This window comes from Chiloscyllium plagiosum, chromosome 6, assembly GCF_004010195.1.
Source record: "Chiloscyllium plagiosum isolate BGI_BamShark_2017 chromosome 6, ASM401019v2, whole genome shotgun sequence".
In the NCBI taxonomy this organism is placed as follows: Eukaryota; Metazoa; Chordata; class Chondrichthyes; order Orectolobiformes; family Hemiscylliidae; genus Chiloscyllium; species Chiloscyllium plagiosum.
This window is the reverse complement of record NC_057715.1, coordinates 56,848,402-56,866,551: the sequence shown is the minus strand read 5'-3', so window position 1 is coordinate 56,866,551 and position 18,150 is coordinate 56,848,402. Positions and strand designations below refer to the sequence as shown.

The 18,150-nt window shown below is 40.7% G+C and overlaps 1 protein-coding gene across 3 annotated transcripts in view; it reads left to right on the top strand.

The window, feature by feature from the left end:
- The first annotated feature begins 6,705 nt into the window (after nt 1–6,705).
- ccdc83 (coiled-coil domain containing 83) overlaps nt 6,706–18,150 on the top strand; it is a 73,887-nt gene continuing 62,442 nt past the window's right edge. For 2 of the 3 annotated variants that reach the window (XM_043691605.1, XM_043691603.1), the window contains exons 1-3: nt 6,706–7,249; nt 8,990–9,083; nt 17,001–17,085. In XM_043691605.1, the coding sequence (XP_043547540.1) occupies nt 9,007–9,083; nt 17,001–17,085 (162 nt within the window). In that variant the 5' untranslated portion in view covers nt 6,706–7,249; nt 8,990–9,006. Of the gene's footprint in view, nt 7,250–7,277; nt 7,311–8,989; nt 9,084–17,000; nt 17,086–18,150 lie in introns of those variants that run through there. The other variant, XM_043691604.1, reaches the window with a different exon arrangement.

Here is an 18,150-nt window from a genome sequence, read left to right as displayed (position 1 = left end):
CCCTCTCAGGCTTGCATCCTTCCTGATGGACTCGGCAAATGGCTCTGTGCAACACACAAACAAGGCAGGAGAGAGAGGGTAGCCCTGCCTGACTCCAGATCTGACTGGGAAGCTATCTGATTCCCACCCACTGATTGAGACTGCACTGACAATGTTGGTGTAGAGCAGTCTGATCCAATTAGCGATTCCCTCCCCGAAGCCCATTTTGGAGAGGACATCCCTCATATATGTATGCGATATCCTGTCAAAGGCTTTCTCCTGGTCCAGGCTGATGAGGCAGGTGTCCACCCCCCTGTCCTGCACATAGCAATTGTATCTCTGAGGAGTGCGAGACTCTCAGTGTCTGTGTCTATATAGTGCAATAGTGGTCACCTGTAGTGTTACAGGAACCCAGGTTGAGGCTCTCCCTATGGGTACCGAACTTAGCTATCAGTCTCTGTTCAGCCACTTTTCACTACTGCCTGTCCCAAAGTCTGCCTTGGAGGATGGTCACCCGAAGGTCCGAGGTCGAATGTCCTGGATCACTGAAGTGTTCCCCAACTGGGAGGGAACATTCCTGTCTGTTGATTGTTGTGCGGTGCCCATTCATTCGTTGCTGTAGCCTCTGCACGGTTCCACCAATGTACCATGCCTCAGGACATCCTTACCTACAGCGAATAAGATAAACAATGTTGGCTGAGTCACATGAGCACCTGCCACGTACATGGTGAGAGGTGTCCCACGCGTAATGGTGATATCCGTGTACACACTCTGACATGTCTTGCAGCACCTACCATGACAGGGTTGTATGAAAACCGGGCAGTTTGCTACGAAGAATGATCTGTTTGAGATTTGGCGGTTGTTTAAAGGCTCGCCCCCAGACACACACACACACACACCTATACACTGTCACGCACACTGGCACTCACATACTCCTGCAGACACACACACTCACACATGCACCCTCTCACAAACTTAGACCTCTTTACACTTACACACACACATATACACACTCTCTCACAGACACTCACAAACCCCCACACACACATACACGCACACTCCTATAGACTCCCACAACTCCCACACTCACACATGCATCCTCTCGCAGACTTTGACCACTTTACACTCAGACACACATATACACTCTCTCTGACACTCACAACCCCTCATTCCAGACACACACACACTCCTACAGACACAAACGCTCCCACATTCACCCTGTCACAGACTTAGACCCCTTTACACTCTCTCTCTCTCTCTCACACACACACACGTTTATGTGGTGAATTTGTACTTGCAGAGTTACAATGTACTTTGCTCAAAAACTGCATAAATCCATGTAAGACTCTGTTAACTCATTTTTTAGATTAGAATCAGTCTCAACATTATGGCACAGACAATAGAACACGGGGACTAACACCTTCAATATCTTATCTGGCCTGACACCAATTGTTACAGTTAACCTGAAAATGTAACTTTTTATAAAAAAGTTTTGTGATTTACATATGAAAGAAGTGAAACTAACATGGTCCATTCTAACAGATGAGAGACTTAACAAACAATCAAGGTATTGTTTAATGTATAATTTCAGTTACATCACACTGTAAACTTTTGCTATAAATTCTGTGTCTTACAATTGTGTACTCCACAACCACTTGATGAAGGAGCAGCGCTCTGAAAGCTAGTGCTTCCAATTAAACCTGTAGGACTATAACCTGGTGTTGTGTGATTTTAACTTTGTACCCCCCAGACCAACACTGGCATCTCCAGATTAGCATGGATGGATCTTTTAGTTCTGGTTTATATTTCCATTTTTCCACTTCCAGAGTCATAGAGTGATACAGCATGGAAACAGACCCTCGGTCCAACATGTCCATGCCGTCCAGTTATCCTAAACTGATATAATCCCATTTGCCAGCATTTGGCCCCTATCCTTCTAAACCCTTCATATTCATATAATGCCTTTTAAATGTTGTAATTGTACCTGCCTCCACCACTCCTTTGGCAGCTTGTTTCATACATGCATCACCATCTTGGCTATTCACCCTATCCATTATTAATTACCTTTTGCTCTTCTACGAAAATCACTTCTCAAGTTTCTTCATTCAGGTTTATAGTTCAAATTTTTCTCAAATCTTTCCTTATAAGTTAGACCTTTGACTGTGGGGATCAGCCGTCTGACACTTCTTTTACTGACTTTAGCACATGAATGTGTCTTTTTGTTTCAATAACTAGAATTGGACACATTAGGAAGGTTTCATAGAACCAGAGCAGCCCATAGTGCCCTTTTGTACTAAATCAATAAAAATGCATTCCAGTTGTCCTTTACAAAAGAAAGCACACTCATTTTAAAGAGACACAACTCTTAGAGAGCTAAGTAATAAAGGATAACTTTTATCACCACTGCCCTGATCCCATCACAAACACTATCATTATACTTTAAACGGAAGTAACAGCTCGGATCTTAAGTGTTTTTTGTAAATCCATTTCAGATGCATTTATTAAGTTAGAATTAATAAAGAATTCTAACTTGTTGGAGATTTAACAAAATACCGATGACATCTATAGGCTAACTGTAAATCTACATTGGTTTTGTTTGGAAAATAAAATTGATTTTTATACCAATCTCAATTTATGAGTCAAGAGAGTTGCTACGTCTGGTTCGCATAGGATTGCTAACTCTGACATTTCTTCTCATCCCTCCAAAAACTTAGCTTCCATATTCCCATGATTGGTTAGCTTAAATAATGTGGAAGTGCGGGTGTTGGACTGGTGTGGAACAAGGTCAGAAGTCACATGACAACAGGTTTTGTGCAACAGGGTTATTTGAAATCTCAAGCTTTCAGAGCACTACTCCTTTTTCAGGTAAAGAGTGTAATGGACCAGGCCAGGCCCCCTCAAAACATTTGAAGAAGGTAGCCCAGACCCTAACATTTTATTTCCTTTTAGGCAGATGTACAGTGGATATTCCAGGAGTGATGTAGCTTTAAACAAAACAAAATTTATATAACCATTGCAAATGAAACATAAATAACAGAAAACAGAATTTAGGGATAACCTAACTTATTTGACAGGCAAAAGTGAGTACTGCAGATGCTTGAGATTATAGAGTCAAGAGTGATGTGCTGGAAAAGCACACCAGGTCAGGCAGCATCCGAGGAGCAGGAAAATCTATGTTTCGGGCAAAAGCCCTTCATCAGGAATGAGGCTGGAGGCCTCAGGGGTGGAGAGATAAAATTTTCAGCACCACACTCTTAACTTATTTGATAATCAACGGTCATGATATCGCAACTTAATGAAGTTGTTCCAATCCCTGCAACATTCCATAAACATGCTCATTGACAAAAGGTAAATTCAAACCCAGGTTCTTACAGTCTGGAGTTTTCAGAGAGAAAGTTCAGTGACGGCCTCTGTTGAAACATAGAATCTCTTTTCACTGTAGCCTTCTCTAGATCCCCCAGCAGTTTTTTGACTGCCTGCTAAAACTAAACCAAGCTAGAAACAAAAACCTGAACTCAGAGAACTGGCCACTGCCCTGCCATTTGGCAGCTCTGCCTTTATGACCCCTCTAGAAAAAAAACAAGGACATCATAACCTTATGAAGTGGGAGTAGCATCACAGGAGGGGAAGAGCAGTGGCACAAATGGCATTATTGCAACTGCCTCAACACCGACAACTGCCAATTCCCAGATGCCATGTGACAACTCATTCGCTTAGCCTCGACAACGTTTTCACCTTTGACAACCAGCTCTTGTCCAGACACATGGAACAGCCATGGGTCCCAAATTTGCACCTCAATATGCCAATTTTCATGAAGAAGTTCATGCAAGACTTCTTCACTGCACAAGAATTCAATTAAGGCTGTACACCAGATACATCAACATTTTCTTCTGTTGGACTCATAGCAAGGAATTACTGAAATGACTACACAACAATATCAATGAATTTCATTCCACCATCAGACTTACCATGGACCACTCTTCAGAATCAGTCTCATTGGACACATGCATCTTCATCAAGGATTCACTCTACCGCAAGCCCACAGATGACCTCATGGTGCTTCTCTTCTCTAGCTTCAACCCTAAACATATTCAAACAGCATTCCCTATGGACAAAGACTGTGTGTGCACAGTGCTCAGATGAGGAGGAATGCGATGGACACCTACAGATGCTGAAAGATGCCCTCATAAGAACTGGATACGATGCTCAACTCATCGATCACTAGTTTCAATGTGCCACAGCGAAACAAATGCAGCAACTTCATCAGAAAACTGATACAGGACATGACCAATAGAGCATCTTTCATTGTCCAGTACCTCCCCAGAGCAGAGAAACTATGCCATGTTCTTCGCAGCCTTCAATGTGTCATTGATGATGAACCTTTCGCCAAGGATATCCTTATGCCTCCATTTCTCGCCTTCAAACAACCAAACCAATCATTGTTCACAGTGAACTACTCAGCCTTCAGAAGAACAGCTACCACAACACTACAGAACTCTGCCATGGCACCATCTGCAAGATGTCAGATCATTGACATGGATACTACCATAACATGTGGGAACACCACCCACCATGTACACTGTCCATACTCATGAGACTCAGCCAATGTTGTCTACTTCGTACACTGCAGGAAAGGACGTCCTGAGACATAGTACATTAGCGAGACCATGCAGACGCAAATGAACACAAAAATTGCCTGATAGGAGTGCTCTTGCCCAGTTGGGGAACACTTCAGCAGTCAAGGACATTCGGCCTCCAATCTTTAGGTAAGCATCCTCCAAGGCAGCCTTTGAGATACATAACAACACAGAATCACCGAGCAGGAACTGAGAGCCAAGTTCCGTACCCATGAGGGTGGCCTCAACTGTGATCTTGGGTTCATGTCACGCTACATGTGACCCCACTATAGTGTTCTGTTTTTATAAAATCTTCCTCACTGTTCTGTTTTGACACCATCATCTGATAACTTGTTATATTCTGTCTACCTTAATCAGTTTGTACAGTTTTGGATTACTTGTTACTTTGGTTAAAACCTCGTCATGCAATTCTGATACATACCATGTTATTCTAGCCATTTGTTTTGACTCTAGCACCATCTTAGAGTCACACAGTCATAGAGTTGTACAGCATGGAAACAGACCCTTCAGTCCAACCTGTCCATGCCGACCAGATATCCCAACCCAATCTAGGCCCATATCCCTCCAAACCCTTCTTATTCATATACCCATCCAAATGCCTCTTAAATGTTGCATTCTCAGCTTCCGACGCTCCAGGGAAAACCGCCCCAGTCTGTTCAGCCTCTCCCTATAGCTCAAATCCTCCAATCCTGGCAACATCCTTGTAAATCTTTTCTGAACCCTTTCAAGTTTCACAACATCTTTCCGATAGGAAGGAGACCAGAATTGCATCTATCTGAATTAAACTCCATCTACCACTTCTCAGCCCGTTAGCCCATCTAGTCAAGATCCTGTTGTAATCTGAGGTAACCCTCTTCGCTGTCCACTACACCTCCAATTTTGGTGACATCTGCAAACTTACTAACTGTACCTCTTATGCTCGCATCCAAATCATTTATATAAATGACAAAATGTAGAGGACCCAGCACCAATCCTTGTGGCACTCCACTGGTCACAGGCCTCCAGTCTGAAAAACAACCCTCCACCACCACCCTCTGTCTTCCATCTTTGAGCCAATTCTGCATCCAAATGGCTAGTTTCCCAGTATTCCATGAGATCTAACCTTGCTAATCAGTCTCCCATGGGGAACCTTGTTGAAAACCTTACTGAAGTCCATATAAATCACATCTTCTGCTTTGCCCTCATCAATTCTCTTTGTTACTTCTTCAAAAAACTCAATCAAGTGAATCACAGGTCATCCCTTCATTTGCTGTCCATCTTTTGACACTTTACTCACACCGTTTGACACTTTTGAACACCTGCAAAGATTTGTTATTCAGCCTGTCCACACTTCACTCACACTGTTTGTATTTTTTGTCTTCTTTTTGTTGTGTGTGCACATTGTTTGTGCTTATCTGTTGACAATCTTAATTACCTGGATTTATCTTACCATTGTCTTTCTGCCTATAAATTCTGTCCCTGTGCACTTCCCTCCATTTCACCTGATGAAGGAGCAGCACTCTAAGAACTTGTGATTTCAAATACACCTGTTGGATTATAACCAGGAGTCGTGTGACTCCTGACTTTGTTAACTTCAAATTTCCTTCCTTAGGAGCATCTCCTTCCATTTTCAATTGAAGAAAGAATATTTTCGACATGTTATGGTGCACCTGTATTGCAGAGGGGACCAGAACCTAGAACCTCTAAGTGCAAAGGTGGAATGCTATCACTGTCCCACAAGGTCCCACCATGCCAATGGGAAGCCAACAGGTCCTTCAGTACCAAGTGATTGATTCTCCCACATCCGTTAAAAAACCTTTTCTGCTTATCTCCAATAATATAAACCGAAGGAAAAAGTGTTCCAATAAAATTAAGTGTAGAATATTTTTTTAAAGCATTTGATTATGTACTGGAGTGTTTCGCAACAGGCTTTCAAAGATTATGTTTAGCTTCTCGAAACTCCAGGGTAATCTGGAGCACTGATTAGAGCTGTGCTGGAAAAGCACAGCAGGTCAGGCAGCATCAGAGAAGCAGGAAAAACGACGTTTCGGGCAGGACCCCTTCATCAGGAATTCCTAACCTTGACTCTAATCTCCAGCATCTGCAGTCCTCACCTTCGCCTAATCTGGAGCACTGGCAACCTGTGGATTTAACAACCATCGAGTGAAATTCTCATTCCTATGTAAAACAAAATTGCACTACGGAGCACTCCAAAGTACCGTAAATATAATACGAACAAAGATTAATCTTGAATTAGTGAAGTGCGCCCAATGACTACGACATTACTGGCTTCAGAATAATTCATGTTGCCTCCAACTTGCTTATTTTGAAACTGCAAACTTTTCCCAGCAGATTTAAATTAAATTCAATGAACACAAAGATGCTAACACGTTTCACCGAGTCTTTGGCAGTTTTAACCCACAGCTCTTTCAACGAACCCAGGACTTCAGCGGCGACGCTCCACGCGCAGGGCTCGCTGGCAGACGCTGCCCTCGATTTCCTTAGCAACGTGATTGGTTGAGACGGTGAGGCCAATCCAGTTGCGTCCTTGTGTTGCCCATGGTTACGGCTTCAGCGACGACTCCAGGCCCAAACAAGAAGCTGCACTGAAGGCCGGGGCAGAGCGGGGCCGCCCACCTGATCTCCGTCAACCGGTAAGTACAGCCCCTGAAAGCTCATCTTGTCCGAATGGGAGATAACAAGATCGGTCGAGATGTAAGTGACCCAGGACAAGTTCATAGTGTTCCCGCTAACTCACTTTGACCAAGTGTGTTTTCTTGGTCCAGTAGAAACTCCTGAGATTCATGTAATGAAAATAGAGTATACTGGAAATCGTCAGTTCTGTCTGTATGTTTGCAGGGAGAGTGAGACAGCGTTAGCTGGCTGAATTGAAGAAAAGTCCCGAAAATGCGAGAGAAACGCGCCAGGTCTGACAGCATCTGTGGAGAGAGAAACCAAGTTGACGTTTCGAGTCCACTCAGTTTTCTCCTGAAGAACAATAGCTGCCACACTTGCTGAGTTTGTCCGGCATTTATTGAGTTTGTTTCGGATTTCCAGCGTCCACAATATTTTTGCTTTTATTAGCAGGAAATACTGCAGTCATGGCTGGGAAATAATTCAGCTCCAGGACACAAGGAGGCATATCACCAGCAGTGGCCAAAAGCTACTATCTTAGTTAAAAGACTATCATGGTGGCCAGTGCTGAGACTGCTGCTGCAGGAGAGGGTGTCTCAATGACTAGGCATCATCAAAGAAAAGTATGTGGGATTGGGGTCAAGCAGGCATATCCTGGCATTCAACAGATCATTGCCACAGGGAAGCCCCCTCTTGGGTTGTGCCCAGAAAGAAGGAACTACTACTCCCCCCAGGGTTGCTACCAAGTTCCAAACAGTACTCTCACTTTAAAGTGGTGGACCCCTCAAATGAGAAGTCATTTTAATTATTCACATAAGAACAAACTTTTCTGCTACTGGCATAAATTACATGATACAGGGAACTTAGTGTTATGTCCAGAATAGTTGCAGACAGTCTTATACATAAGGGATTCTTTAACCATCATGTTGACTGCAGTTTTACTTGAGTATGGATAACAGTGAGGCCAAATGCAATGTGCAAGGTGTGTATTTGACTCAGAGAAAATTGCAGGACCCCTTGCAAAGTATTCGTCTCACCTACAACTAAGGGTGAGCTGCCGGATGTCTAGAGACATGTTATGCCTTTGTTTAAGAGGGGATGTAGGGAGAAGCCATGGTGGTGGGAAAGTTGATCCTGAAAGATAAAATTTATATGCTTTTGGAGGGGTGAAGAATGCTTGGGATAGTCAGCATGGTTATGTGCAAAGGAAATCATGTCTCTCAAACTTGATTGAGTTTTTGAGGAAGTAACCAAGAAGATTAATCAGGGCAGAGCCGTAGACAATTTTTGCTTGGACTTCAGTAACGCCTTTGACAAGATTCCAATAGTAGGCTAATTAGTAAAGTTAGATCAGATGGGATTCATAGAGAACTTGCCAATTGGATACAAAATTGGCTTAACAGCAGGAAACAGAGGGTGGTGTTGAATAACTTTGAGGAGGAGAGACACAGACTTTTAATTAGTAATGATTAAGAAATTAGAGAGAGAGAGTGCAGGAAAGTGGAGTTGAGGCTGAGATGAGAACACCCTTATCGTATTAAATGGCGAAGCAGGCTTATGGAGCTGAATTGCTGACACTTGCTTCTAGTTCTTATGTTTGAAGGAATTCTGATAAAACACAGGATGGTTATTTATTTCTGTACTCATATACTTGTAATACTGCTTCACTACTGAGTATTGCTTTTTAAGTTTCAAACAAATTTACAACATGGAAGAATATTTTGAATTTACTAACTCCTTTGAAAACATATTTATTACAGTAATCAATATAGTGAAAATGGCAAAGAAAAAGAAGGACAGTAAAGGAGGCAGTGAAGATAAAATGGCTTTGGCAGAAGTTTTTCTCCATTTTCGGTAAGTATATGGGTTAATAATGTTATTTTAATTTGCAGTAATTTACTTTTTGAACCAGACTTATTTTGTGATATTTTCAGCTTACTTTTGTTTCTATTTGTCATGCACTGTCCTCTTGTAATTCCCTTTTATGGCTTCATTCAGTGTATGTATTGTTTAGATTTTCAGTCCATGTAGATCTTGTGTTTACTAATGGTTCTGCTACTTCATTAATTTCATCTAGTGTAGTGGCAGGATGTAATTAGCCTCAGCATTCCTGGGCTAGGTGGCAAAAATCTTGCTTGGATTCTCACTCCTGATTATTGTTCACCCTTGCATGTAATATAGCTCAATTAAAGGTATAAAAACTATAAAAGACCTTTTAAAAATGGTACTGTACCTTTGAGAGTTAAAAGCTAACAAAACTTAACTGACAGCACCAAGTGTTCTCAATAAGATAAAATGTAACAGGTGCTTCAGCTACTGGGGTAGCTAGGGTAGCTGGATGCCTGGAAACGGCAAAACAGATTCAAATTCAGCTAATCAGTTTAAATTATACCCCCTAAAAAACTCCAATCCAGTTTGAATTTAGTATATTGACAACCTTAAAAACCAATGACACAATCTGATGCTTTGGGGCATAAGACCAGGACAAATTGAACAGTTGGGAGGAGAACTGCCAAGCTACCAGCATATAAAAATACTGCCCAAAAAATAGCTCTCTTAAAAGGTATCTTTATTGATCAGTAACCTGTGAAGTAGAATCCCCAAGAAGAAGAAAAGAAGACTGAAATACAAAGAAGAATGAAAGCTGCCTGGTGTTGAGATAAGAAGTTTAGTTTTGTAAATTGTAATCAGGAGTTTTATTGGACAAGTATTATAGAAGGGAAGGTAAAAGATAGTTAGTGTAAGGAGTTGTAAATAGTAGTTAGTTAATTATTCTCTGCTATACTTTAAGAAATAAAGTTGTTAATTTTTACTTTAACTAGTTCTTGGCCTATGAATTTTCACAGATTCATGGGATAAATCTTTTTTGTGTTTCTGGTTTTAAATTACGCAGGAGAGTTTACTCCATGTCGTAACAGTTGTATATTTTCTATTATCTGGAAAGAGCCAATATACAATATAGCGAAGAACTAACATATTTTTATGTGTAAGTATTCCAAGGGACAACATTCATGGCTGCACTAGGGAACTATGTGATGTTTAGTAGGGTGCTGACTGAAATCAATCTTCTTACCACTCATCATGGCAAGCAGTATTAAACAGAAAGAGAAGGGTGCTTGTGGCACAATGATAGTGCCCCTAACACTGAACCAGGAGTCCTGGGTTCAATTCCTACCTGCTCCAGAAGTGTGCAATAATGTTTCTGATAAGGTTGATTGGAAAAATCTTGAATGCAAAGGGAGTTGAGGACCAGAAGTGTCCTAAAATAAATGGGTGCCAATTTAAGACTGAGATGAGGCAGAATTTCATATTTCAGAAGGTTGTGAGGCTTTGAAACTCTTTGTCATAGAGAGCTGTGTGGGCAAAGTCATTGTGCATATTCTCGATCAAGGGTTTTAGGGGAATGGCATGAAAGTAGACATGAATACTGAATTCTGTCATGATCCTATTGAATTGCAGGGCAGGTTTTAGGGTGGAACAGCTTACTTATATTTTTACTACTTACAGTCTAATGGACTGGTTCATTTGTATCCAAGGATTTTGAAGGAAGTGAGTGTAGAATTTGCATAGGCCATCATCTTTCTGCTTTCCCCTTATTCAGGCGCAGTGTGAGAAGTGAATTTAAAACTTTTGAACATGGACAAAGGTGGGTTGATTAGGAAGAGTCAGCATGGATTTTTAAAGGGGAAATCATGTTTAACTAACTTAAACTTTTTTGAGGAGGAAATGGAAAGGGTTGATCAGAGTAATACTTATGACATGGTATACATGGATTTCCAGAAGGCATTTAATGCAGTGCCTTACAACAGACTTATGAGGAAAGTTGTCAGTCATGGTACAAAAGAGATATTGGATATGAAATTGGCTGAGTGATAAACAGAGAATAATGATCAATAGATATTTTTCGGGCTGGATGAAGGTTTGCAGTGGAGTTCCCCAGGGGTCAGTGTTGGGACCTTAGCTTTTCCTGATTAAAAAAAATGATTTGGATCTTGGTATGCAGGGGACAATTTCCAAGTTTACAGAAAACTTGAAAATATAGTAAGCTGTAAGGATAGTATAGAACTGTAAAAGAATTTTGACAAGTTGGTGGCAGATAATGTTCATGGAAGATTCTGTATATAAAATAAATTCCGAAGGGAATCAAACCTTTGCCTAAAGTCAGGGTATTCAGGAACATAACCCCAAGCTTGGGCACCGTGATTAGGCCCCATTTGGAGTACTGTGTCCAGTTTTGGTCCCCACACCTCAGGAAGGACATACTGGCACTGGAACGTGTCCAGCGGAGATTCACACGGATGATCCCTGGAATGACAGGTCTAACATATGAGGAACGGCTGAGGATACTGGGATTGTATTCGTTGGAGTTTAGAAGATTAAGGGGAGACTTAATAGAGACGTACAAAATAATACATGGCTTGGAAAAGGTGGATGCTAGGAAATTGTTTCCGTTAGACGAGGAGACTAGGGCCCGTGGACACAGCCTTAGAATTAGAGGGGGTCATTTCAGAACAGAAATGCGGAGACATTTCTTCAGCCAGCGAGTGGTGGGCCTGTGTAATTCATTGCCACGGAGTGCAGTGGAAGCCGGGATGCTAAATGTCTTCAAGGCCGAGATTGATAGATTCTTGTTGTCGCGAGGAATTAAGGGCTACGGGGAGAACGCTGGTAAGTGGAGCTGAAATGCGCATCAGCCATGATTGAATGGCGGAGTGGACTCGATGGGCCGAATGGCCTTACTTCCACTCCTATGTCTTATGGTCTTATGGTCTTATGGAAACATTCTTTATTGCATAAAGCCAAAGGAACTTCTCAATCCTCTCTGATTTCTTGGAGTTGCCATCTCCAAATTGATTCTCTCAGGATTCAACTTGATTCTGTCAGGTCTGAAACTCATTTCGAAGAATTGTCATTTTGTTACTTTGATGTATTTTTGTGTGTTTAGCTTGATCCCATCATTCCTGGTTCTTTCCATGGCTTCATGTAAATATAGCCTTGACCGCGTTCATTTACTGCATGTAGCTGGCTATCTACTGTGCTTGCATGTCTTATTTACTTTTCACAGGAACATATTTCAGCTTGCTTTATAGCCAAAACATAGACACACAGGAATTTGTAGCATCCAAAGGATGTGCTGAATGTTGTCAATAGTGAAGATTCCATGTATAGCTTCAAAATACCATCGTCATTTGCAGCATCAGACTTGCTGAATGCTTTTTGCCCTGCTCAAGAGATAGTGGCAGTGTCACAGGACTAGTTATCCAGAAGTCCAGGCTAATGGCTGGAGACATGGGTTTGAATCTGCCATGGCAGATAGTGAAATTTGGTTTAGTGAAAAACTGACCTAATGGTCACCATGTGGTTATTGTTGTAAAAACCCATCTGGTTCACTAATGAGCTTTAGGGAAGGAAATCTACGATCCTTACCAGGTCTGGCCTACATGTGATTCCAGATCCACAGAAATGTTGTTAACTGCTGTCTGGGCAATTCTGGATGAGCATTAAATCCTGGAATAGTCAGAAATGCCTGTATTCCATGAGCAGATAAGAAACACAAGTGCTGGCGTGATCTCTTCCAGTGTTGGGTTAGGGTAGTGATTCCTCTTATTGCTTGGTTAAGATCTTTGGGATCCAGGAAATTCTTTGCCATCCATTTGGCTTCTCTCGCACCATGGAACTTGCCCAATCTTTTGGCTCTATATTTCTAGTGATCACCTTTTCTTATATCACTTCAAGCTCTCTTTCAAGGGTTCTTTTTAGTTCTATTGGTACTTTCAGTGGAGAATGAATCATCAATTTTATTGCTGGCTCAATGATGATAAAATCTTCAAAACATCCAACTATTTCATCAAACTCCCTATGTATATATGTATGGTGATATATAATTGGTGTCACCTCATTCGCATCCAGGTTCACTGAGATAATTGCATCCCTTCACAACTCTCAGATAGCAGGATCATCAGTTTCAGTTATATAGAATATATAACTGACACCTTTTCCTTTGTATGACCCTTTGATTTAGGTTTTCTTCACTTTGCCCCTTTACACTGTTAGAATGACATTGTTCGTTTTCAGAACACCTTTCCTTGGGTAGCCATTTTCTTTCAAATTATCGAGTAAAATCTTCTGGTGTAGTCAGAGCAGGATGATGTTATTTTGTGCTCTGGTATCAATCTTCACCTTTTGATTTATGGTTAGAACTTATTTCTCACCCTTTTTGGATCTGAATGGTTGTGTGAACTTTTCTGTCAGAACGATTACATACAGACATTTCATATATCATTCTTATGCGGGATTCTTGTTTGCAATCAATTATTTCCTGATTTTTAAGTGGTTCGAATCCTGATCCCTGGTTCTAGAAACTGGACTTAGGGAATGTGAAATGAAGAGGCAGGAGACAGGTGTTTCAAGGCAAAAAAAATTCTGCGTTTATTTAAAATACAAAAGGTAGGTATAATTAAAGAAACTATAGGTAAATACAATAAATAAGGAAATTGACTCAAAATTGTACAGAGCACAACAGTACTATGAAATACCCTATTATCGAGATTAATACTGATAGAACCTTATGCTACTGATACACGTGGAAACAACAGTTTTAATTACAGTCTTTAATCAGAGTGCCTACCCTAGGGTCCCAATGCATTGTCACCACCCACCTTCCCTTCCCTGTTTGCTAGTTTGAAACTTTGGATTTCAGGAATTTAAACTCACCAGAAAGAAATCACGGTTTTGAAGTGCTACCTGGTTGTTCCCACCTGCCGTATCTGGAGCCTGGGTGAAGACTTCGGACTGTGTAGGTTTTTCTGTTTGGACTGAGTCTGTTATTGGATCTATCAGGCAAGTACTTAGTTTTTACTTTCTGCTTTACTTTTTTACCGGGTTTTACAGGCCCGGTTTTCACCTCGGATGTGTCTGAGGACTTGTAGTGTGGGTCAAGCCAGTTGTCGCAGAATTTTCAGTCCATGGTTCTGCTGGTTGTGGTCAGTTGCCGTCAGTTCTCTTGGTTTGGAACAGGCCTGTGTCTGGTAGCTCTTGTTCTGGAAGCGCTTGGATTGCTTTCTCAGATTGCGCTCTCAGGTGAGTTCAGGACCAACAATTATACAGATTGTGGGCCCCTTTGCACCAAATCTATGCTTTTTGTGTGTTTCTGTTGTTTCCTTCTGAACTTAATAGGTTTTCTGATCATTCGTTTGAGTTTGGGTGAATGGATTTCAATTGAGATTGAACATCTGGTATCTCTGTAGGCCTGTACTGTCTGCACTGTATAGCCTGAAGAGTAAAAGCTGTCTCAGGCTAAAGTCTGTTGGTTTTGATTGATTGTCCCTTTGGAGAGGTGTAAATTGGAATTCCAGGCTGAACAATGGTTCCAACCAGACATCTCCATTCTGAGTTGTGTTTGTGTATTTTCCACAGAAATCCCCTTTACCCTTTAAGAGATTTGAAAGATCCATGGTATTTTAGATATTGGGGATTTTTGCTTGATCCTACACAATGCACCAACATCTTTTAGGGTATGGATGTTTTGGATTATTTTTCTAGTCATTCGACCTATTATTCTGGTTCCAGTCACTTATCTATCAGCTTCTTTCTTCATTCTTCATCCTTTCCTTGATTGGCCTTTACACATGCTCTGTAGAATGATCCATATGCTGGATTTTTTTTTCTGTTTGTGAATTCATAAAGTCACCACTGCTCCACAAGATCTTTCTTTGGTATTTGTTCCTTTTATGCTGTTTCACTATATCAAACCTGCTACCTTTCTCTTGGCTTAACTAAATGTTAGTCATTTGAGTCGTCAGTGTCTTACATAGAACATATGAACCTAAGAACTAGGAGCAGGAGTAGGCCATCTAGCCCTTCAAGTCTGCTCTGCCATTCAATAAGATCACTGCTGATGTTTTCGTGGACTCAGATCCACTTACCTGCGCTCTCACCATATCCACTGATTCCTTTATTGTTAAAAATAATCTACCTTTAGCTTTAAAAACGTTTACTAAAACAGCGTCAACTACTTCACTGGGCAAGGAATTCCATAGATGTTCAACCCTCTGGGTGAAAAAGTTCCTTCTCACTTCAGCCCTAAATCTGCTCCCTCTAATCTTGAGGCCATGCTCTCTTGCCCTAGCTTCACCTGTCAGTGAAAACATCCTCTCTACTTATATCTTATCTATTCCCTTCATAATTTTATGTTTCTATAAGATTCCCTCCTCAATCTTCTGAATTCCAATGAATATCATCCCAATCTACTCAGTCTGTCCTCATAAGCCAACCCCCTCAACTCCGGAATCAACCTAGTGAACCTCCTCCAGTGCCAGGATATCCTTTCTCAAGTAAGTAGACCAAACCTGCACACAGTACTCAGTGTGGCATCACCAGCAACTTGTAAGCTGCAACATAACCTCGCTGCTTTTAAACTCATTCCCTTTAGCAATGAAGGACAAAATTCCATTTGCTTTCCTAATTACTTGTTGTACCAGCAGACCAACCTTTTGTGATTCATACATAAGGACACCCAGGTCCTTCTGTATAGCAGCATGCTGCAACTTCTTACCATTCAAGTAATAATCCTTTTTTATTATTACTCCTACCAAAATGTATGACTTCACATTTATTTACATTGCATTCCATCTGCCAGACTTTTGCCCACTCGCTCAATGTATTTATGTTCCTCTGCAAAGTTTCACAGTCCTCTGCACACTTAGTGTTATCTGCAAACTTTGACACCCTACCCATGGTCCCCAACCCCAACCCCAAATTATCCCCATCTCCAAATTGTGAATAATTGCGGGAATAACACTGATCCCTGAGGCACACCACTAGTCACTGATTGCTAGCCAGAATAGCACTCATTTATCCCCACTCTTTGCTTCCTGTTCGTCAACCAATCCTCTATCCATGCTAATACTTTATCCCTAACGCCATGCATCCTTATCTTATGCAGTAGCCTCTTGTGCGGCACCTTGTCGAAGGCCTTTTGGAAATCTTGGTGCACCATGTCCATTGGGTCCCCATTGCCCACTCTGCTCATAATGCTTATAATCTTCATCTGTCTGGCAATGTCTACAGACTAAAATATTGTTAGCTTATTCTTTCCAATTAATATTTTCTGTGCTTCAGGGTGGGCTGAACCCCAGATTAGTGAATTTATCAGTTTTCATCTGTGTCCTTAAACTTCCATTTTCTCGATGCATCTTGTTGAAAAATCATCAATATGGTCACAACTCCTGTCTGAAACCTTGAATGGCAGTAATCTGAGTTGTTACTGGCTTTCTCATTCACTGCCGCCATTGTTTATCTTCTCATTCCCATATAATAAAAATAATTACACATTTGACATGGAAAGGTTCGAAATTTTTGTGTGTAATACAACTTGCAAGTTGTCTAGTAATCAAAAGACTCCTTTTTAGGCTGATATTCTATTCTACAGCCGTACGTTTGGCTCCCTGACACCTAAACATAATAACTGGTTCCTAACTCTTAACAAACAATATAAAAATATTCTCCTCCATGTTGATATATCACTGGAAGCTCCGCAAGATCTTAAACTGCACATTGAGCTTTTGTGTGACACCGACTTTATAACTTGTTGCTTGACCAATACATTTGGCTCCTGCTGACCCACCTTACTATTTCATCTTCAAAACTCTTTATAGTGAATAATTAACTTTACAGTCCTCCTTAATCACTGATAAAGTTGACAGTATTCAGGTGGAAAATGTGAAGGAAAAGAACTATGCTTAGTTTGTTAACTATTCATATTATTCTCAGGTTTCAGTTAAAAGAAAAAGCTATGGAAAGGTTCAGGCAGGAAATACAACACCTCGAAGAAGTGAAGGCACAAAACATTGAACACGTAAGTTGCTAATATGAATAAAAATCAATACACTACAATAGCATTTGCATAACTTTAAAATTCTTTTCTAAACATCTTTGCATATTCTAAATGTTATTCGCCGAAATAATTATTATCATGAAAAATCTGAAAATGTTCCCAAACAGACAAGTCATGTTTTTTTAGATATTTTTATTAGAAATTTAACATTTTTACAAGTTTACAAAAATAAACAAAACTCTCAGATATAAACATTGATATACAATTAGCTCAAATATACAATAGCCAAAATTTAACAAAGAAAACAAAAAAAAACGAAAAAGAGGAAAAAAAAGAAAAAAGAAACAAAACTCAACTATCTACTAATCTAACCTACAACTAACCAGAGTGTATATTTAAGTTTCCTCCCCCGAGGGGCCGCGGACCAGCCAGGTTCGTGGTCTCAATTAAATAAAAGCCCTTGTTAGGATAGCTGAAATATCTGTATTTATGTAATTCAAAAAGGGCTGCCATATTTTATAAAATAATTCGGTCTTTTGGTGCACCATATTTGTAAGGAAGTCAAGGGGAATACATTCCATAATTAGTCTGTGCAAATTTGAAAGTCCAGGGGGGCCCTCAGCCGCCCAGTTCACCAAAATATTTTTCCCTGCACAAAAAGAAAGAATAGAAAATAATCTCTTCCCGTACGTGTCCAGGGAGGGAAAGTTCGAAAAGCCCAAGAGGAGAGATACAGGGTCCACTTTAATTTCCGTTCCTAAAATTTCTGTCAGGGTACTTGCTACTTTAGTCCAATATCTACGGATCTTATGACAGGTCCATAAGCAATGTACAAGAGTGCCCACCTCTATTTTGCATTTAGGACACATTGGAGATGCTCCTGCCTATTGAACCGGTGCTATATGGGCCCTATGAAGTATCTTCAGCTGGATAGCCTGAGTTCTGTTACAGATAGTAATTCTTCTAGCATTTTCCCAAATATCATTCCACGTTTCTATAGAGATTTCTAGTCCCAAATCCTGATCCCATGTTTTAAGCAGATCATCCATATCTCCCGATACTTCATCATGTAATAAATGATAAATA